This window comes from Haliotis asinina, chromosome 16 (assembly GCF_037392515.1).
Source record: "Haliotis asinina isolate JCU_RB_2024 chromosome 16, JCU_Hal_asi_v2, whole genome shotgun sequence".
Classification (NCBI taxonomy): Eukaryota; Metazoa; Mollusca; class Gastropoda; order Lepetellida; family Haliotidae; genus Haliotis; species Haliotis asinina.
In genome coordinates, this window is record NC_090295.1 from 16721897 (window position 1) to 16744944 (window position 23048).

Genomic DNA, 23048 nt, shown 5'->3' on the forward strand with positions numbered 1-23048 from the left:
CCTAAGTGTATCACAGTCTGGCCTGATCTTCATGTTTGAGTATGGGATGATAGTGAAGTAGATCATTATGTCCTAAGTGTATCACAGTCTGGCCTGATCTTCATGGTTGAGTATGGGATGATAGTGAAGTAGATCATTATGTCCTAAGTGTATCACAGTCTGGCCTGATCTTCATGGTTGAGTATGGGATGATAGTGAAGTAGATCATTATGTCCTAAGTGTATCACAGTCTGGCCTGATCTTCATGGTTGAGTATGGGATGATAGTGAAGTAGATCATTATGTCCTAAGTGTATCACAGTCTGGCCTGATCTTCATGGTTGAGTATGGGATGATAGTGAAGTAGATCATTATGTACTAATTATATCACAGTCAGGGTTGATCTTTATGGTTGAATTTTGTGTGATGGTGAAGCAGATCATTTGATCATAATTCTTTCACAGTCAGGGTTGATCTTTGTGGTTGACTGTTCAATAACAGTAAAGCAGATCATGTGTTTATTGTATCACAGACAAGGTTGATCTTTGTGGTTGAGTATTGAATGACAGTGTAATAGATCATGTGCTTATTGTATCACAGACAGGGTTGACCTTTGTGGTTGAGTATTGTATGACAATGAAGCAGATGATTATGTCATAATTGTCTCACAGTTGGAGTTGATCTTCATGGTTGAGTATGACATGATTATGGTCCAGGTCATTGCATCATCAACATATAACCATGATAACTTATGCAAGTTGTCTGGAGTTGGGACTTGAGGAGGGGGATAGGAGATCTTCACATCTGTGTGTTGTATGACAGGGACGCAGATCATTATGTCCTAATTGTCTGTGTCACAGGGAGTCTTGACCTTCCTTGTTGTGCATTGTATGATCAAGTTCATTGCATCCTCATTAACTTTACAACAGGAAGAGCATGGATCTTCATGGCCCTGAATGAAAACCTCCTAGAAAGTTACCTCAAATGCATTGCAGACAACTCCAAGTTTGTCAAGAAATTCTACGTGAAGGAGGCACTTGTTCTTGACGATCAGGTCAGTTTGACTTGCTGTATATGTTTCGTTGAAAAGTGTGTAAAAAACTGATATTAGTGATCCCTTTGATTTCATTTGACTGAAATTTACCGGATACCCTTGAAACTGCATTCCATTCAGTTCTGTATGCCTTGACACTCAAGAACAACAGGATTTTGTAACATTTATAGCATGGCTTCATTTTCTTTCGTTCAGCACACCCCAGTTGTATTCATTAACCAGATGTGCTGAATGCTTTGCTAGTTTGTGTAGAGTATTTAGAAGTGTTGACTCTGGTTGGCTGATTTGAAACTACATGTAAAATGTCTTCAAAGAATGAATCAGATCTTCCTGCTGTTTCAGAGAATGAATCTGTTGTTGACCTTGACATCTGGGCTTGAGATGGTCTGTTTTCAACTGGAATGTGTAAGTACTGACCGTGGGATATATAGAGAGCGAGTGAGTCATATTGTGTGTATGAAATGAGCATCATAAAAGAATCCATATTTCCCACGCGAGAGCATATCTGTATCACATTTGTACTATGTGATCAAGTTAATTTTTCACTTCCTGTCTTTCTTGGAAATTGGAGTGATTCAGTCTCAGTGTAAATGGAGTTCTATCCCACCTGCTTCACCTATTAAAGATACTGAAAGATTGTACTTCTTGTTGGGCTTTTGTGAAGTAGTCCAATGGATAAAGTGTTCATCCATCACACTGAAGACCCACGTTCAAACCCCACATGGGTACAACGTGTGAAGTCCATTTCTAGTGTTTCCTCTCCCATGATATTGCTGGAATATTTCTAAAAGAAGCATAAAGCTAAACTCACTCACTGGTATGTCAGACTGTGTCGTAGCTCAATAAAACCAGTATCAGTATGGGTGAGGATAAGCAAACACATGCATACATATTTTGCTTTATAATAATCTATAGCGTGACAATGTACCTCGTTTTGCCTCACCGTACTGATATTAAACAGCAGTCTGGATGGTTTCTCCACAGGATGTGCCATACCTAGACCTGAGCACGTACCCACCACGTAGTCGCTCCCTATCGAGGGAGAAGTCTCAAGAAGAGGATAAAGTTTCAATTCACAGCATGGAGAGTATTGCCTCACGGAGGAGCGTCTCTGGGGTTGAGGTGAGTGTTTGCCTGGAATGAAGTGAACGTCTCAGGGAACTGATTCTGAGAAGTATCTATGCGGTAACGGTGGTTGTTTGTAAGAGAATAGCTGCATGTGTGCATTGTCTCTCTTAGAGCAAATTTGTTTGAGATGGATGTCTGTCTGAGATGACCCTTCATTGGTGTGACTCTGAAAGGAACTTTGGTTGGCATGGATGTCTCTCTGAGAGGAAGTTTGGTTGACATGGGTGTCTCTCTGAGAGAAAACTTGGTTGACATGGGTGTCTCTCTGAAAAGAGCCCTGTTTGAGATGTCTGTCTTTCTGAAAGTAACATTGTTTGAGATGGATGTCTAGCAGGAACATTGATTGAGATGGGCATCTCTCTGAAAGGAACATTGGTTGAGATGGGTTTCTCTCTGAGAGGAGCGTGGTTAAGGTGTGTGTCTCTTGGAGTGGAGCCGTTGTTGAGATATGTGTCTCTTTGAGAGGAGCCTGGTTCAGGTATGTGTCTTTCCGAGAGGAGCCGTGGGTGAGATGTGTGTTTGTTTTAGAGAGGCACCCTGTTTGAGACAAGAATCTTTTCATTTTAGTGAGTGTTTCACAGAGAGGACTTTTGTGTCTGTCTGAGAATGGACTCATTAATAGTGAGAATTTGAGAAATGACTCACATTCAGGTCAGCTTCTTGTTAAGTTAAATGACCAGTAGTTTCAGTTTTTTGTTGTTGTTTTTTTAAAAAAGTATCTTTGAAGAATATAAAACACAGAAATATTTCAGCTCAGCAACTATTTGTATTTCAGATGCTAGCTTCCACTCCTGAGTCTAATAAGGTCTTGACTGACAGTGATTCAGGCAGTATCACCAGCTTCGAAACAAATGGCGTTATGGAAAGTTCAGTAGCAGGATCAGTCTCTTTAGACTCTGGATGCCATGTTGACACCAACAGTATTATGTCGAAACACATATGCCCATCCACTACTGACAATGTGTCGACATCTAGTCATGGGTCAGGGTCAGAGGTTGAGCCAAGATTTCGTCGAATTGAGACAATAATTAGTGTTGAAGAGGACATTGATCAGATTGAAACTGAGCTGAAGGTCATAAGGGTCAAATCAAAAGGTCAAAAGGTCAAGGGCAAGAAACCGAAACGTGCTTCAAAAGTTGTAGAAATTCCTCCCATGAAGGAAGAAGTTGATAGGTTTCCTGCAGAGATATCTCAGTCACCAAATATTGAGTTTGTTGAAGCTTCCATACTTAGTTCTTTCAAAGATGTGTTTAACGGTCATAATGAAGAGTTAACTTCAGAAACTGATCCTTCAAAAGTAAACATGAATGCAGAAACTTCACATCAAAGAAGGAGGTCTCCAGGAGACGGACATGAGGACAATCGTGTCATCAAGGAGACAAGCAAATTAGAACAATCAAAGGGAGATAATTCTAATAAAAGTGATCATGTAGACAACAGAGTTGTCTCACCTTCTGGCTCAAATCATGAGTCCGAATCAGAAATCATTCCAAATCAAGAAAATCATTCATCTGTTCAACTCTGTGATAACACTGAGAATTCTGTGTCAGAAAAGTGTGACTTTGCGCATAGTAAACGCAAGATTGAGTCAGACAGTAGCTTCGAACAAGCAGCTCTTTTACGAGAGAGTAAAAAGCATCATCAGTTGTCAGAAAAATGTACCAAGAGTGCTGAATTGGAACCAACAGGGTCACTGGACAGTGCAATTGTATTTTCATCAGTGTCTGTCAAAAATAAGGAGCAAGAGAGCCCAAGTACCAGTGAAAAATATTTTGTGGGTTTCCATGAAGACGAGGATTTTTACAAAGTGAGGCAGATGGAAGAGGTCAGTAATTCAGAAACCGACTATTCTGCTAAGAGGCAGGACTACGTAGACTTCATTGTCGGGAATTCAGATGAATTAAAAGGGGATGAGGTGACAGAGAGTGAGCTGGAATCCTCTACAGTAGAACTTGATGACCTGGAGTGTGAAGAAAAGGACTACAGTGTTGAGTAAGATGAAGTTTTGTATTCAGATTATTTGAGTCAGTGAGTGAGTATAGTAAGCACAGCTACTAGCAATATTCCAGCAATATCACTGCAGGAGACACCAGAAATGGGCTTCACACATTGTACCTATGTGGGGAATGGAACCTGGGTCGTCTGTGTGACGAGTGAGTGCTTTAACCATAACCATCAGATTCTTTGACTATCGTTATGTTGTGTTACATGATAAGAAACAATAATGTCCTCTGAGTGAAGTCTTATGTCAATCCTTCCATTCTTTTTGACCTGCAACAGCTAGAGCATTGATTCAGGACAAAATGTGATTCTTGTCATGTGTGTGTTATTCAGAAAATTCTTATGCGTCGTCTACTTATACAAGTATTATAATGAAGAAAAAATCCAGAAATACATAAATATTGAAAAAGTCAAGGAGCCAAAAAATAAATATATTTAAAATGTCGCTACTTAAAATGGGCATCACACTGTGGAGTTAACTTTTCGTTTGGATTTGGGTTTCAATAATTTCAATAATTGTCCCATTTTACAGGGGGTATTAAAATGCACTCCAACCGTCCATCCATACGTCTGTGCGCATTTGTCTTTTCAGGACGAAACTGTTCACTATTTCTTCAACAAACTTGGCACATAGATAGATCTGGTTGTGTACTGGTGTCGTTTGTTAGTTTGGGAATTCTGAAGAAAATATTCTTTTGCGTTTCCATGGCAACAAGTTTGAGCTTGACTAAATGTGGTGGTGTGCTCTTTTCCAGGGCAGAACTTTAAAACTATTCAGTTTCTCTACCAGATTTTGAACGTAGATATTGAGGTGTACTGGTGCCTTTTGGTAGTTTTTGTATTCTGAATAAAATATTTTTGGTTTCCATAACAACAAGTTTGGCTTCAAATAAATTTTGTGGTAGTGCTCCTTTCAGGAGCAGAACTTAAAAACCTTTGAATACTTCCCCTTTGCCATATACATGCCAAACCATTTGACATTATCATAACAAACAGACCTGTTCATGAAGACTATTTGGCCATTGCGGGTGATGACTTTGCCATCTTCCTTATCTGCCGTCTGATTTGAACTCATGAAAAATAGACTTCATTATTTTTGACTGCTGAACTGACCTCTGAGGACAGTCCCATGACAGATCATACAACAGCCTATCCTGAACTTTCGGTGAGCCAATCAGAATGCATGGGCCAGTGAGAAATTTTCACAGTTCTTAATTAAAATTTGAAAACTGAAGAAAGTTTTGGAATGTATAATAGATGCCAAAATGGTTTTGTCAATAGGAAACTTGTAGGTCCAGTGGATTGTGTGTTTCACAAAGCTTTGGCAGTAATTTAGACATATCACAGTAGGTGCAATACAGATTCATGTTTTCTCAGATGATAAGCAAACATATTTCTCAATATATCTCTCATTGTGAATGTTTCATGTGTGTACTTGCAGGCTTGATAACAACACCCTACTGTGTCTCATGTTGGACGTCTTCTCAGATCAAGATGAACAGTTTGGAAAGGTACAGACTACAAACTCACTGACTGAAGTCCAGTCAACCTCTTGCATAGTCTTCGCCATGTTTAGCATATAGGCAACAATATTGGCAATAGAAATGAAAATATGATTTCTGTCAGTGATTTCCCTGGAAGTATTGAGACATATTTATTGTTTTAGCTTACATTTAGCCATACAAATGCTTGTACCTACTGGTATAGGAAGACAGGAAGGGGGGATAATTGTACTTGTGGGGTCTTGTGTTTACATTTGGTTTCAACTCGACATATGGTAAGTAGCTGTACTTTTATATCTCATCAACAAGAATAGGAAAGACTTGTTCAAGTCTTCTGTACCTCATTCACAGGTACGATTTCCCAGTTTCCAGAGAAACTGAATGGTTTCATTTTGATTCTGCCCAGATGTTCTGCACAAGTCAAGGTCACAGTGAAGGAGAGCTGAAGAGGATATTTCTGCTGGTGTCTGATCGGGCCATGTATCTACTTCACCAGCGAGAATGTGACCACAAGTTTATCAAGGACAAGGACATTCCCTTCAAGGACATAGACTTTCTGGCAGTAAGGAACATTCACTCATTCAATTAGTAATTCTTTAATGATACATTGACCACGGTTAAGCTTTTCTGTGTGGGTGTTAATGCTAAAGCCTGCGTGTTTCACATGCAAATGAGTCTACATTTCATGCACCATATTTTCTACCTATGTGTTCAGCATGCAAAAGTTTTTGTGTTATGGAAACATGTAACCGAAAAAATGCACTTTGCCCAGGAAGAGCAAAATGAAATAAAGTTTCTTTCAGCTAATTTGACTTGCCAATGATGACAGCATGCACTGAAACAGAAGGAAATTTGAACAGGGGACCACTTACCATTCCCCCTTACAGACCTCACGCTTTTTGGATGGGACATACTCCTGCTCTGGATGCACACACAAAATTCTGGGGGCTATACATTTCATGAACGCAAAGCTGTTTTTCCTACTGCGAACACTGACTTGGGATTGCACAATGTCACTTCAAGATGGCATTCATTGTGTGATCTGATTTTATTGAATACAGCCATGATATACTTCCAGTAGGTAGACATCTGAAAGGAGAAGGAATTACTTACTTGATTTGCATAACACTGAATCTCAGTAGTGTCATTCCATTCCTTTGTGTCAGTGACTGAATTGCTTGGTTCAGACTTCCTTTTACACCAGACTGTAATATTCACAAGTTCAGTGGTACACTTAAAAAGAAAATAATTTAAACTGTTCCACAGTCAGTCTGATTCTTTGAATATCGGAAATATGGACCGCATGAAATATGTTGATGCTTGCTGTTAGTGTGAGGTAGTATGCCAAAAGATTGTTTTGTATACCGTGATGGATGAGTGTTATTTCCCATGAGGATCTGACCCGTGAAGGTCCAGGGTAGAATAGGCCTTCAGCAAGCCACGCTTGCCATAAAAGGCGACTATAAAAGGTGACTATGCTTGTCATACGATGCGACTAAGGGGTTCGGGTGGTCAGGCTCACAGACTCGGTTGACATATGTCATTGCACAGATCGATGTTCATGCTGTTGATCACTGGATTGTCTTGTCCAGACTCGATTACTTACAGGCTGCTGCCATATAGCTGGAATATTGCTGTGTGCAGCACTAACTAACTACTAACTCACTAACTCCCATGAGGATCGGGATTAGAGTTGATGTGAGTAACCCATGCCTGTCGTAAGAGGCGAGTAACAGCATGTGGGTTTCAGACTCACTGACTTCATTGACACACGTCATTGTATCCCAGTTGCAAAGATTGATGCTCATGCTGTTGATCACTACACTGTCTGGTCTAGAATTGATTATTTGTAGACCGATGCCACATAATAATGCTGAGTGCGGCATAAAAGTAAAGTCACTGTGATTGTTATAAAGTTTTGAATGTAGTATTTTCCTGAAAACTGTATGATGACTGATGTGTCTACTAATGATGAGTGTTTGTTTGCATCACACAGCTCAGTGTCAACAATCAGATTATCAACATTGTGTGCACAAATCGACGGAAGCAGTTCTGGCTGACTACGGGAAATGAAACTCTCACATGGTACGTGGAGATATATATGTTTCATCACCCACAAGGGAATTAGTTTCGATGACGTCTGTACAGAAATTTTATGCTGCGTCTGCTGAGAACTGGATTTGAGGAAAAATGATTCATTATTCATTTGACGAACGATTTTATCAAGTCATTGTAGAATGCACCTTTAGTCACTGGCTGAGGGCAGATATCACATTTACAAAACATGTGCCACATATAATAATGGAGGATATGTTGCATCTGAGAGAAATGTTCGGCCAGAGTGTGAACAAACGAAAGTTTCATATAACAGCATTTCAGAAAGAATTATTCTTTAAAATGTCAACTCCTTGGTTCTAAATACATTGTATACTAAAGATAAGACCTGTGAAGAATGGGTTAGAATTGGTCTTCAGCAACCCATGTTTGTAAGAGGCAACTGACTGGATTGGGTGGTCAGGCTCAATGACTTGGCTGACATATGTGATCTTATCCCAAATGCTTAGATCGATGCCGATGCTATTTATCACTGGATTGTCTGGCCCAGACTCGAATTTTACAGGGTGCCATATAGCTGGAACAGTGCTGAGTGCAGCATAAAACTGAACACTCTCACTCGCTCACCAAACTGTTCCCTTAAAAGTAACTGGGACTGAGATAGCCCATTGGTCTAAGTGTTCACAGACTGCCACCATATAGCTGGAATATTGCTGAGTTTGGTGTAAGCAACAAAGAAAAGTATAAAAAAAATATCAAGTACCAGGTATTCCTACATTTTGCACGGAAAAGCTTAACTCATTTCCCCATAACCCTTTCTTACATATATACTCAAGGAAATAAATAAGGTACTAAAAATAAGGTCAAACTTTCATGAGTTGAACTTGTCTCAAACTTGTCTCAGAATAGAAGATTGGTCCCTGTATTGTCTTTTTTATTCCTGACTTCCCAACATTGAACCTCTGATAATTGTTTACAGGTAAGAACTCGAGTCAGTTTGACACTATTCAGTAACAGTTATACTGTTTATTTCAGTATTTTATTCCTGCTTGTTTCAGTGCAATCACCAGCTGTATTTCCTCAGCCATGGAGAACTGTGAGTTCTCCCTCCCCAAGCTGACGGTGTTGACCGATGCCACTACACAGAAAATATGCATGAAGAAATATGCTGCCAATGAAGCCCGGATTGAGGTATGATGGCTGCTGTATGTATGGTGTGATAGGGTACTAGACACTTTCCCAGCAGGCTAATTTGTAACGTATCCTTCCCTTTATCTTCTTACTGAAATATAACAGTTAATGAAAAATATAGAGATTGTGGGTGATAGTATGTGGTCTTTTGTGCAACAAGTAATCAGTTTAGCCATTGTTCAGCAAATTTCAGCGTAAATGGTTGATGGATTGGTTAGTGACAGTTAAGCTGCTAAGGCCTCACAGGCAACTTATACGCCCAAGGAGTTGAGAATAAAAAATGAAAGAGCTGTGATCTATTGAATAGGTTCATTAATGAACTGAATGGTCATCCTCACCCACCCATGCTCACATTGACACCTGCATGACACCCACAGACACTAACACACACCCTGGGAAGACCCCTACCTACTGTATCAGGATTGTTCTCTAGTCTGTGTGATATTGTTACAGCCATGAGATGTTTGTGTGGAAGGCTACTCCCAGGTGTACTGGGAGGACCCCCACCCAGTGTGCGAGGGTTGTTCTCTAGTCTGTGTGATATTGTTACAGCCATGAGATGTGTGTGTAGAGGGCTACTCCCTGGTGTACTGGGAAGACCCCCACACAGTGTATCAGGGTTGTTGTCTAGTCTCTGTGTTATTGTTACAGCCATGAGATGTGTGTATAGAGGGCTACTCCCTGGTGTTCTGGGAGGACCCCCACCCGGTGTGTCAGGGTTGTTGTCTAGCCTCTGTGATATTGTTACAGCCAGGAGATGTGTGTGTAGAGGGCTACTCTCTGGTGTACTGGGAAGACCCCCACTCACAGTCAGCCAAGATGGAACATGCAAACAGGGAAGGAACATTGCTATTTAAGTCCACTGAACATGGGAGAGGACATCTGTGGAAGCCTGTTTTTGTTGTTCTCAGGTTTGTATTACCTTTATTGATTATACCCATAGATTATAGTTTACTAATGAAACAGAGAATGTTCTGCTAAATGAAACTGAAAAAGAAATCATGAACTTACACAAGAAGAATAAAGGACAAAGTTGGTTGGTTGGCTGGTTGTTTAATGTCGCATTCAACCAAATTACACCCATAGTATATGGCTGCAGTCCAGCCCAGACGATCCAGTGATTGACAGTATGAGCATTGATCTATGTAGCTGGGATACAATGACGTGTTAACCAAACCAGGAAACCTGACAACCCAATGCGATAATCGTCTCTTACCGAGTAACAATTCTAACCCAGACCTTTATGAGGTAGAGGACAAAGGATGATGCAAGCGCTTTTTAGCTTCCTCTAATGTTATTTGTTAAAGTTCTAGAAAGGTTTCAGTTGACTGAGGATGTTTAAAAACCCCAAGGACTGTTTTTCACTTTGTATCACTTGACCAAGAGGTGGAGTACAGCTCAGTTATGGCAGTTTCCTGTTTTCAGATATCCACAGATTTTATTTCAGATTGATCAGTTCTGTGATAATAGACTTTCCTGTAACCATCCCTGGTAGCTAAAATAAGTAAAGACAGATAAATGTAGAATTTTAAAGATTAATTAAACTGATTGAAAAATTTCTTCACCAAATTTATTTTCAGCCTTGGTTTGATTTTACAAATGAGTACGGTGAATAAATCTATTAAAAAAATCAAAGTTTTAAAACTTCTCCTATCTCATGGTATGACCTTCTCTCTCTTGATTCAACACTTAGTGCAACAATGTAAGCCTTTTGTCCCAAGGCCTCTCTTATCCATGCACCCAAGCACACCATGTTACCCTCATTATAATATAGACTTCTAGTTGTCATGCAAAGCATGCGGCATGCACCTATAGCTACCCTCAAGACCATCTCCAAATCATCATTCTCATTCTTGGACCCACTGGATATGATCAACCTTGGAGAATCTGCCGTATCAATTTTTAACCAATCACCAAAAAGAGAAGTTGTTGAGATATCTTGAGTGGAAGATTTGGCTTGTTTCAGAGATGGGATGCTGTGTGTGTTTGATGACAAGAACAGTAAGCCACAGTGTTTCTTGAGGCTTGGAGGGGAACAGTGTGTTGGTTGTAGACGAAGCACGGACAGCGATCGGGAACACTGTATCGAGGTCATCAAATCCGATGGAGGACTCTGGCAGTTTGCTGCAGCCAATCACATTGAGGTCGCTGACTGGCTACAGTGTCTATGCAAGGCTGTGTCGGAGGGAAGTCAGGTACGTGTGGGGGAAGCTGATGTGTAGCAGTGAGGGAGTGAGTTTAGTTTACACCGTTTTAGCAATATTCCATCAATATAACGACAGAGGACACCAGCAAATGGACTTCACACTTTGTACCCATGTGGAGAATCGTACCCGGGTCTTCCGTGTGACAAGCAAACACTTTAACCACTCGGCTGCCCCTCCACCTCATCAGGGTGGCAGGGTACAATATTTTCGACCTCTCTTCCTTACAATCTGAGGACACCTCACAAGGTGAACCATGATACAATGATCTGAACTCATATCTTCATGCAGGCAGATATCATATCAGAGTGAAAGATCTTATTTTAACCAGTTTGGATATGTTCATGAACACTCCACCTACCTGTTTAGTTTGTTGTTTTATACTTCACTCACCGTATTTCAGCTTTATGATGATAGTCTGTAAATAATCAGATGATAAAGTCTGGACCTGACAATCCAGTGATCAACAGCAGAGGCATTGATCTATGCAACTAGGATACAATGACATGTTTCAACCAAGCCAGAGAGCCTGACCACCTGATCCCATTAGTCGCCTCTTACGACAAGCATGGGTTGCTGAATATCAGTTTTATTCCAGTTCTTAAATGGTGCAACAAGGCAGACTGAGAGTAATCACTTATAAAGAGTTACTCACTGACATGAATTAGATGAGAAATCATTGTATTATAAATTTCTCTTTCATGAATGGTACATAAACATCAATGACACATCCAAGCTTTTTGATCAGAAAATCAGATGAATCATGTACTTTTTGTTTCAGAGCACTGGGGATGGCTGGAGTTACCTACCCTGCTGTTCTGTTTTGACCCATCAGAAGATTCTGATGTGTCATGAGGATGTGCAAACAAGTTTCTTCCGAACGCTTGGCAGTGCCAACATTGAGGAGGTGACAGGGATCACCATTGATGCTGAAGTGAAGAACTACTGTATACTGGTACTGTGGTGTTCATGTGCCATACAATTGTTTTCTATCTGAACCTATTAGTCACTCTAACACATTAATTAAAGGAAGTAAGGTGTGTGGGGAATACATGGGTTTATTGATGTTGTATGTGTGATACAGGAGTTTTATTGAAGGTAGCTGATTGATACAAGAATTTATGATCTGTGTGTGATACAGAGGTTATTGACAATATCTGTGTGATACAGTTTATTGATATCTGCGTGATACAGGAGTTTATCGATGATATCTGTGTGATAGTTTATTGATGATATCTGTGAGTCACAGTGTTTACTGATGATATCTTTGTCACACATAGGTTATTGATGATATCTGTGTGATAGTTTATTGATGATATCTGTGAGTCACAGTGTTTACTGATGATATCTTTGTCACACATAGGTTATTGATATCTGTGTGATACAAAGTTTATTGATGACATCTGTGTGATACAAAGTTTATTGATGACATTTGTGTGATGCAGAGTTTATTGATGATATTTGTGTGATGCAGTTTATAATGACATCTGTGTGAGACAGAGTATAATGACATCTGTGTGACGCAGAGTTTATAATGACATCTGTGTGATACAGAGTTTATTGACGATATTTGTGTGATGCAGTTTATAATGACATCTGTGTGAGACAGAGTACAATGACATCTGTGTGACGCAGAGTTTATAATGACATCTGTGTGATACAGAGTTTATTGACAATATTTGTGTGATGCAGTTTATAATGACATCTGTGTGAGACAGAGTATAATGACATCTGTGTGACGCAGAGTTTATAATGACATCTGTGTGATACAGAGTTTATTGACGATATTTGTGTGATGCAGTTTATAATGACATCTGTGTGATACACAGAGTTTATTGATAGCATCTGTGTGATACTGAGTTTATTGATACAACAGGAGTTCGAATCCCAGGAGGCAGGGGTAAGCAGCGAGCAGTGGGTGCTGTACTTCAACTCTGGCTCAGAGATGATTCGCTTCACCAAAGCCATGTCCAAATGTTGGGAGCAGCAGTTTCAGGTATACATATAACTCTCATTGTCCTCATTATGTGTATTGGATATTGTTGTAAGACTTAACATACCATGGAAGGTTGGTTGTTTGGTTTCTTGTTTAATGCCGCACTGAGCAATATTCCAATTTCCAGTTATATGGTGGTGGTCTGTAATTAATCAAGTCTGAACCAGACAATCCAGTGATCAGTATCATAAAGATCAATCTACGCAATTGAGATACAAGCAAGGCAGGCCACCCGATCCTTCATGTCACCTGGTGCGCAGTGGAATTGAAAAGTTATTTGTCGTAGTGTACTAATTGGGGAACAAAACGTTATTCTCTTGGCTATAAATGGATGAAATAATCTAACCAACAGTCATGAGGAATTAAACGTGAATCTCTTATAATGGGAAAAAAACTTAAAGGTCACATGCAACCAAAAAATCAAACATAATTAAAACACATTTATCACTTATTCATGACATATAATATACATTGCTGCTTTAAAAAAAAACAAATAACACAATTATAAGCGTACAATCGCGATTCAAAAGTGCGATATTTTGCACTTGGGCTTACTTCCCCCGAAACGAAGCCCTCCGGAGACCGAACCCAGTCATAGCGGGTGGATCTGCACTCAAGTGTAACGACGGCTTCCAATTAGCTGTTTCATTTGCTGATATATATGCTGAGGGTTCGTTGTGTGTACAGAAAGATGATCTGTTTGATGGGCATTTTAGAAATATAGCCAGTCACAAGAAAGTAAGATTCTTTATGGACAACAACTTCTTTTTGTGTACTTGATGCGTCGTTTCAGTATGGATTCATATACTGTTGTCAAACAAAATCATATACACAAAAAGAAGTCGTTATCCATGAAGAATGTATATAGAGATGTTGGGTTTGGAAAATACATGTTCTCTGAATTTGCGCTCGATCAAATAAAAAATCATGTCAGTAGAGTTGGTAAACTACTGCGTGGCTGGAATCTGTCATTCGTCCAAGTACACAGCAGGACTTGAAACTGACAAGAGTTTGCACCAGTTTCCGTCAGATCCAGTCATCCGAAGTCATCATGAAGCTGTGTATTGCATGTTGTCTTTAGCAGACAGGCAGACAGACATATAGGTGTGAATAAACCAGACACTGAGCTTTCTCTGTGACAGAGACTGTTTACTACAATCAACAAGTTGTTTTACGTAACGAGTAGATTATTTACTTGTTTGTGTACACAACCAAGATTAGACTACTGCTCACGACCTCAGACGCTGGGCATGCATACTGTTTCAAGCTCCTCGAACCTATTCACTGCGCATGCGTTATGGAGGCAGCGCAGCACAGCTGTTGAAACCAGTTTTCCCCCCAGCGCTGGGGGGAATTTAGTGAAACGTTTGAACTCCAATTTTGCGGGCTTTTCTTTCATCGCGTTTTTTTCAAGTTTATAGGTTGAATTGGCATTTTTTATGATTTGTTTCGGTAAGTGCATACCGAAAGGTACCAGAATCTGCAAAGTTGTGTTTTACGTTGCATGTGACATTTAATATTAAACTTTAAATTCTATTATCTATAGTATCTATTAGTGTTCCAAGATTGCTGCTCTGTTACAGCTACTTCTAATTTGATGAACTATCTGTTCAAATTCTATTTAACTATATAGCTGCATCCTACCTGGACAAGCTAATTCAATCGTGACGAACAGTCACCTTACTCAAACAATCATGTACACAATACTGGTCAATTCGTCAGTGTCCCACGTGGTCTGCCCGCACGTGAAGAAGCATGCTTCTTGGTGACCTGCGAAACATGGTGCGCTTGTGCAATCTGTCCATTTGTTTGGTCTCCAGATCATTGCCTCTTACGATAAGCAAGCATTACTGAAGAACAATTCTGACCTGCACCTTCACAGGTCTACAATTTTTATTTAAGGTTTGGTAATAGAGCTCAGTCATACTTATTGCAAAACAATATCCGTAGTTTATGCATGTTGTAAGTGGCAACTAAGAGGATCAGATGGTCAGGCTTGATGATTTTGTTGACTCTTGTCATTGTATCCAAATTGCGTGAATTGATGCTCATGCTGCTGATCACTGGATCGTCTGATACAGACTCAAATATTTATAGACCACTACTCTAAAGCGGGAATATTGCTGAAAGCAGTTCAAAACACCAAACCTTACACTCAGTCTCTCTCTTAGTCTCGATCCTCATAAAATCTTAGGAATAATGTATGCATACATCAACCAATATGTCACTGTTGTTTCAGGTTGAAATCTCTATCAACCAAATCGATGATGCTCCCCTTCAGACAAGATGCCAGGAAACAGCCCGTCATGTAGTGGGACTCTACACATTGAAGTAACTCTATACAGCTCCTCGCTCTTGTACACAGACTTACAAAGACTTAAATTATTTACTACATATATGCAGCTTTTGTATATGGACAATATGTTTACAAAACGTGTGTTGACAACTGAAATACCTGACTCATCTTGACATCTTGTGTTGTAGTCTTACAGTGAATCATCAATTGTATGACAAAATGTTGTTTCTCACAAGCTTTCAGTTGCAAATTTAATGCCCCAGCTTTAATATGAGTGATGAAGACCGTTTTGAAAATGCGGTGTCTGTTTCTAAATACCATTCAAAGACCAGTGTCTCTGTATGAAATCATTTAAGTAGACTGATAGTAACAGCTTTACTGTTATGCATATGCAGTTTCTTGCAAGAATGGTACACCTGTCAGCTGCTGCATGTTACTGGTAATGTACTTTTATAGTGTTCCATGTGATAAATATTGTTTTAAGCAGCAGTGTCAATTTTCCAGCAGTGCAAGGATTAAGTACAAAAGTGATGTTGAAGTGTAAAAATCAACATTTAATATTTATTCCATTTGATAATCTATGAAAGTCTTGATCAGTGATAATGCTTGTGACAACAGTAATGTTGAGTGATCAGTATTGAAAGATGTCTGCATTCTAATACTACTGGAAGAAAAGTCTAGAACTTCCTTTACGTTCAAACACAGTGAAACTAGTAGATGTGACAGGGAGTTTCACAAATGTTAGTCATTACAATTATGATGAAGTTCCCTCTACAAGGAACTACATTCGTTTATAACATCAAATCAAGGTTTCACAGTTATGAATTTTTCTGTCAGTAATCTCACAGAAAAATCTCTGGCCCTTCTCTTCATAGACTTGTATTAAATTTTAACGTTTGTTTAAAAAATATACCGGTAATAGCAATTTTAATTTTTTGTTTGTTGTTGGTTACCACTTGAATATCTTAGATTTTATATTACTGGTCGTGATTCATGTTTTCTTATTGGAAGTCAATTGGTTTTAGTCAAATTGTAATCATGTATACATTATTATGGAGAAATGAGAACCATATAAAACCAGTTACGTGATAAGGCTTTTCGAAACCCCGTCAGATGTTCATCTTGTCAGCTGTGTAGATATCATCCATATTGGATACTGCTTTCACCTGATTCTACTTAATCTCACGCTTGATGGGCTGGACAAAATCCAACAATGAATTCAGTTTTAAGAAGTTCAGTCTGTGCCAAAGTCTTTTAGCTCAAACCTGACTTATAGTGTCATTTTTTCACACTTTATTCGCATTTTAGTTATTTGTGAATTTTATCAGCTGAGATTCACAACGAACAAAATTTTACAAGACACGGCCGAAGTCCCACTGTTGTCCTTAAAAGATAATGAATTCAGGAATATTTTATGAATATTGAACATTTGCTGCTCAAAGTGAGTTAAGACCACATTATGTTTTTGTTTGGTATTAGCTACGGGGGAAGCTGTCAAAACCAGCATCTGTCTAATCCGGCAAGTTGTGAACAGTAGCATAAAATCTCAGTCCCATCCGTTTTTTGTACATTTATCATCAGCTCTACAATTCAGTACATTGTCTAAACCAGATTATTTCTTCATTTCCAATGAGTGCCAGTTTAGACAGCTTCCACTGTATTCTAACAGCTGTAGTATTATGAAAAAATTGTGTTGTCCTTAACTCTGGTTTACTGTATCATGTTTGTTATTATTGGGTTACATGGTTCTCAAGCCAAGGGTATACCCTTTGTCAAGCCCTTTACATATTATGATGATTATGTATTTACGTTGCCAAGGTAACATCAGGGTTTTACTGTTTATAGTTGAAGAATGTATAGGACAGTTCTGTATTTATTGAGTGTTTATATTTTTAGTGGTTTCCTTACAACGTCTGCTCAATATTTTAGCGCATTTTAGTTTCAAAGTTTTATCTGATTTTATTTATTTCTATTCTCCAATTGTTTAGAACAATGTCGAAATCCACATGTACACACACATTTCCTCCTGAAGGATAATTATGTTAGGGTTTCATCTCTTTTGAAGATTTCTAAAAGTAATAGTTCATGTATAAGAATGTATTCAGTTGTCACATGTTGATAGCTATTAGACAGTGCTGATCATAATTATTTGACATTGTGGGAGAAAAAAATAAGAATGACATAACTTAAAAATACCATGTTTTGGTCATTTGTCTTTGAATATGTCAGGACTGTTGTAAAATGATATTGTGGTATCATTGCTAATTTAACAGCTTTGATCAGCTGTTACCATGGTTACTTATTAATTACATCTGAGACTGTTCTCATCTGGTACAGTGACTTCATTGTCCCATCACTGAAATTAAACTCATAACTGAATATTCGTAAAATTGGGCTTGGCGTGGACCTTTGGGTTTTTTCTAGCGCTTTTGTAGCACTTCACCATTTCTACTGATTTCTGTTTACTGCTGCAAATGAAGAATGATTTTACATGTTTCAAAAGAATTCATGTTTTAGAGCTGCTTTGCATGTCTTTCTTTTTATTTAATTTCTGTTTGGTATCTGTCAATAAATAATCAAAATTATTTTAATTGTTATGACAGTCTTGATCAGGGTCTTAGAATATGTCTGTTTAATGAACATAGTCATTATTTTACTGTCTTCTGTAACAAGCTCTGTATTTTAATTCAGTGCCGTGGAGCTATCAGATTATACCCAAAGACAGAAGAATCTGCATTTTCAGACAAATTGAGGAAAAGTGTTCTAGCATGAAAGTAACAAAAATCCTGCATGGCTTTTGTGTAGTCTTTTGAGCAGATTTTTCACATATCTGTTTAATGTACATGCAGTGGTCTTTATGTGTAAATAAGTAATTTCTCGGTCAGTCATTATTTCACCGACTTTTTTTAACTAGCTCAGATCATTTGAATTCAGTGCCATAGAGCTTACAGTTTATTCCTAAAATCTGCCTTTTTTAGACTAATATCTGAAATGTGCTTGGTAGAAGCAGTGAAAGTGAGAAAAATTCTTTCTGCTGATATGCTTTTGTTGCAAGACCAGAATCTTGACAAAACCAAACTTTATACATTCAGAAAAATTACTAGTATTTATTTTAGAATTCATATAATCCTTCTCCCAAATTTAGTTGAATTCAAAGTAGGTCAACAGAAAAACAATAAACTGGTATATCACTTACGTTTCATTTTAGAAACATATTTGTTTCATGTATTTTAGCAACAGTTTCGCCTTAATAATCATGAATATGAATTTTTGATACATGGTTTTAGAATTATGACCATGAAGTCTTTATTTTGTAAAAAATAGTACTACACCTATGTAGAAAAATGTAAAGAAAACATATTTTTGTTATGCTACCATGTTTTGTTTCTACATTCCCATCTGTCTTTCATTGCTTGTTGTATTCTAATGCTAACATACCACCACATTTCTTGCTGTGAGAACCAGTGAAGACCCAGGTTAGATCTTCAGTAACCCATGCATGTCGTAAGAGGCGCCTAACAGGATCTGGTGGTCGGACTCGCTGACTTGACTGACATGTGTCATTGAATCTGAATAGCGCAGATTGATGCTCTTGCTGTTGATCACTGGATTGTCTGGTCCAGACTCTATTGTTTACAGGCTGACGCCATTTAGCTGCAATACTGCTTGTGTAAAACTCACCTCACATACTTCCTGCACAAACTCTATTTACTGTAGGAAGAGCACACTGCTTTAAGCACACTGTGATTAAGCACCCTAGACCAGTATATGTTTATATGCAACGAGTTAAAGAATCCAAATGACATGATAATCTTTGTTCACATATTTTGTAGCTGCAGTGCAAAATGTCATACATTGTAATTAAAGGGCCGGAGAAAGGGTTGAAAAGGCCTTAAATTTGCTGACTGAAACTCTGTATAAACCATGTACCCTTAAGAAACATTTGCTTTCAGGTCACATGAAAAACTACTCATCATCATTAACTTGTGAGAGTTCACTTTTGGCCAAACCCATGCCATCGTTCAAGAAGTTTCAATGTCTGTGTGATGCATTACCCTTCATTGTAGCTCGGGTAAGCACTGCTGCCTGCAAACATATGATGTCTTAAAACCTGTGATCCCACGATGAGTCTGTTCTCTTATTACGTTATGTAATTTATCTTTAGTAACTTATGCTTGCTGTAAGAGACAACTTACAAGGTGAGGTGTCCTGCTTGCTGACAGTTGATACCTGTATTTGTTTTCATAGTTCAAAGATTGAAGCTCATGATGACAATCATTTGATTGTCTGGTCCTGACTTCAGTATGTACAGACCACAGCCATATAGTTGTAATATTGCCCAGTCTAAGTAAACTTATCCTCAGTACTTTTCGTTACACTCCACTACTGAGTCTAACAGAGCCTTATGGGAAGTCGCATCAGGTAACCTTTGAGATTGACCAATCAGAACACAGCTTACCAAATACCAACATTAGTCAAGTAAGGTAGTTTTGAGTGAGTTGAGTTTTACATCTCACTCAGCAATATACCAGCTGTATGGCAGCAGTCCGTAAAAGATCGTGTCTGGACCAGACAGTCTAGTGATCAACAACATGAGCATCGCTCTGTGCAATTTGGAACTGATGATGTGTCAACCAAGTCAGTGAGCCTGACCACCTGATCCTGTTAGCCGTCTTTTACAGCAAGCATGGATTGCTGAAGGCCTATTCTACCTCGTACCTTCACAGGTCGGTAGTTTTTCATTCTGTCCTTGTTATGTATGCTAAATGATACGTGTTCCGTTTGTTGAGTGATTTCGTTAGAGAGCATTTACCATTGTTTCATATAAAGTCAGGGCAGTGGAGTCGCCCAGTGGTTAAAGCATTTGCTCATCACACTGCAACCCCAGATTCAATTCCCCGCAATGTGTGAAGCCCATTTCTGGTGTCCCCAGAATGACATTGAATATTGCTGAAAGCAGCATAAAACCTTACTCACTCCAAATCTTTGAAGGGCATTTGAAGTTGAAAGCATTAGAAAAGTCAGATTTATGTATGTCAACTTCTTTATTACGGAATCCTCAATAGAGAAGTTGACATCCATGAATCTGACTTATCTCATACTCACTCCAGTACTTAAGAGTGCTACACTATCCCAAATAGTAAACAGCACATGATTACAAACACCATTACTAATTGTATATCATTAATATCTGGGTAAAACTGAAGTGGCTTTTGTCACATGACTGTAAACAAGCAAATACAACCTCATAATACAATCAAGCACCATTGTCTCGATATTCATGGTTTCAAGATAAATTTTTGAGTCATCTGAACTTAAAGACATCCAACCAGGGCATGTAATCGCATATCACTATGAAAGGATGCAAAACAACAATTTCAACAATCACGTTAGTTTATTGTCAGTATGTTTTGATTCAAAACTATAATCTCGTATCAGTAGTTTTTAGTTGTAATGCGAGTATTTGTGCTTCCTAATTAATTCCTTCTTAATTAAGCCTAACTAAAGAACAAACGAGTGACACCCTCAACTTAATTAGCCCTGATTAGTTTACACCACTGCATCCCTTTGATTCATGTCATATCGTGTGTGTAAATACTCAACGTCAGTTCAGAGGGATACTTACAAGTTTCTTTGCAAATACTGAGTTAAGAGGGTAATTTTACTTGTTGGGACCATGAAATTATATCAAGGTGTCTGAAATGTTGAGACGTCCGTATCGACTTAACAGAGATTGAATAATAAATTATGAAGGATTTTGTAGGGACTGAGATGTTATATCAAGACAACTGAGATATTGAGTTATCAGAGTGACACACTATGGTGCTTGACTGTATTTACTGGTGCAATATGAGATAAGTTTTGATGTATTGTTAGATGCTCAACAACCCTCCTGCCTACTTACAGCTAATGTCTAACCCAGCTTGTCACTTTGTCTTTGAATGGAGCCTGCTGTGCGAGTATATGAAGAAGACATCAATCGAAATCAATGGACAGAATATAACTGAATCTCATGTTATTTCTATAATACCAGAGATGACAGTATGAATCATGCGTGATACCAGTAACTATAACATTGAATCTTTTGACTTCTGACTCTTTCAAATGACACAATGGTGATCAGGTAGCCTAGCAACAAAAGCATTTGCTCATCACATCAAAGACCGGGTCATTTCCCCACATGGGTACAATGTGTGAAGCCCATTTCTGGTATCCTCTGCCATGATATTGCTGGAATATTGCTAAATCGAGAATCTCACCCAAGTGTCTACTGATATCACTGAGTTGATAAAGTTACAAATACCTGAGGCTTGTTGATATCAGTAGACACGAGGATGAGACTCTATTTATCTTCAAAAATCACTTTTCATTAGTTTTCAATGAAAATTGTATATCTCTCAAGACTACTACTTGCAGTGCAGCAGTGTCATAGCATTGTGACCTCATCAAGTTTATGAGGTCATAGCATTGTCAGGGCTTAGTACAAAATCCTAGGAGATATCATTTGATCTCACACAAGTCATATCTCCTGTGGAATACAGTTTGGGATGATAAAAGTATACTCGCTGACTCAACTGATCCATTGTTTCTACAAATCTCTTGTACCATCAGTGTGAGTATAGTTTGTGATGGACCTGATGACAGCAAAAGACAAAACTCTTTGTTCAATACTTTGTCCGAACTCAGAGCCCCATCCACAACACTGTGTTATTTGTTTTGTATTGATTGTTTATAGCTTGATGTAAATAGCAAAGCCAGTTGATGTTGACTATTGCTTTCATGCATTGTTAGAGGGGTTTTGGGGGTAGCCTAGTGATTAAAGTGTTCGCTTGTCACACCGAAGACCCAGGTTCAATCCTGAACACTTCCTCATTGTTACACCCGTACTGCTATAGTGTCAGTGTACAGGTCTGTTCATCATGCTTTGTACAAATTCTTTTCACAAAATATCTACTTTGTAGATTTGGAAATAACAATGCCTGTGTGAAATATTATAATAATGTCACAATTTGTGTGAGTTGACTCATGTGTATTGTGCCTCGGAAACATATATTTTTTGCATTTGTTATGTTATAACCTGATATGGACATTAGCTTATTAATCTAGTCTTGTAACACACAAGTGCTTTGAGGCATAAACTTTGGCAATATGTATTGATTTTTTCATGTTTTTCATTATTCAAATATTCTGGGGGGGTTTTAACGCAGTATCCATTTTTCTCCTTGCAGGTATTCCCTGTACGTGTGTTGTAGGCACGATAATTAAATATGCTTTGTCTATTTAGTCCATCTAAATTCCTCACTGAGGTCTGGACGGTGGGGTAGCCTAGTGGTTAAAGCATTCGCTCATCACTCCGAAGACCCGGGTTCAATTCCCCACATGGGTATAATGTGTGAAGCCCATTTCTGGTGTCCCCTTGCTGTGATATTGCTTGAATATTGCTAAAAGTGGCTTAAGACCAAACTCACTCACTGAGTTCCTGACCATGTTCTGATATTTGGCTGATTGAAATGGTCAGCAGCACAAAACAACATTCATTCACTTCCTGTCACAGTATTTGTCTGCTTGGTAGCATGTGGTCAAAGACCCTCAGATTTATGCCATTTTAATTACACATTGTCACATTTAATTCCGAAATCAAC

At 38.6% G+C, this 23048-nt stretch overlaps 1 protein-coding gene across 1 annotated transcript in view; it reads left to right on the forward strand.

The window, feature by feature from the left end:
* The window catches only part of LOC137268870 (pleckstrin homology domain-containing family M member 2-like), a 42255-nt gene extending 26581 nt beyond the window's left edge, over positions 1 to 15674 (forward strand). Inside the window, exons 4-16 of the mRNA XM_067803453.1 lie at positions 908 to 1032; positions 1375 to 1437; positions 2017 to 2154; positions 2936 to 4152; positions 5603 to 5672; positions 6070 to 6225; positions 7660 to 7748; positions 8777 to 8909; positions 9660 to 9820; positions 10876 to 11104; positions 11895 to 12068; positions 12990 to 13109; positions 15349 to 15674. Coding sequence (XP_067659554.1) covers positions 908 to 1032; positions 1375 to 1437; positions 2017 to 2154; positions 2936 to 4152; positions 5603 to 5672; positions 6070 to 6225; positions 7660 to 7748; positions 8777 to 8909; positions 9660 to 9820; positions 10876 to 11104; positions 11895 to 12068; positions 12990 to 13109; positions 15349 to 15444 — 2771 coding nt within the window. The 3' untranslated portion in view covers positions 15445 to 15674. The remainder of the gene's footprint in view (positions 1 to 907; positions 1033 to 1374; positions 1438 to 2016; positions 2155 to 2935; positions 4153 to 5602; positions 5673 to 6069; positions 6226 to 7659; positions 7749 to 8776; positions 8910 to 9659; positions 9821 to 10875; positions 11105 to 11894; positions 12069 to 12989; positions 13110 to 15348) is intronic.
* The last annotated feature ends 7374 nt before the right edge of the window (positions 15675 to 23048 follow it).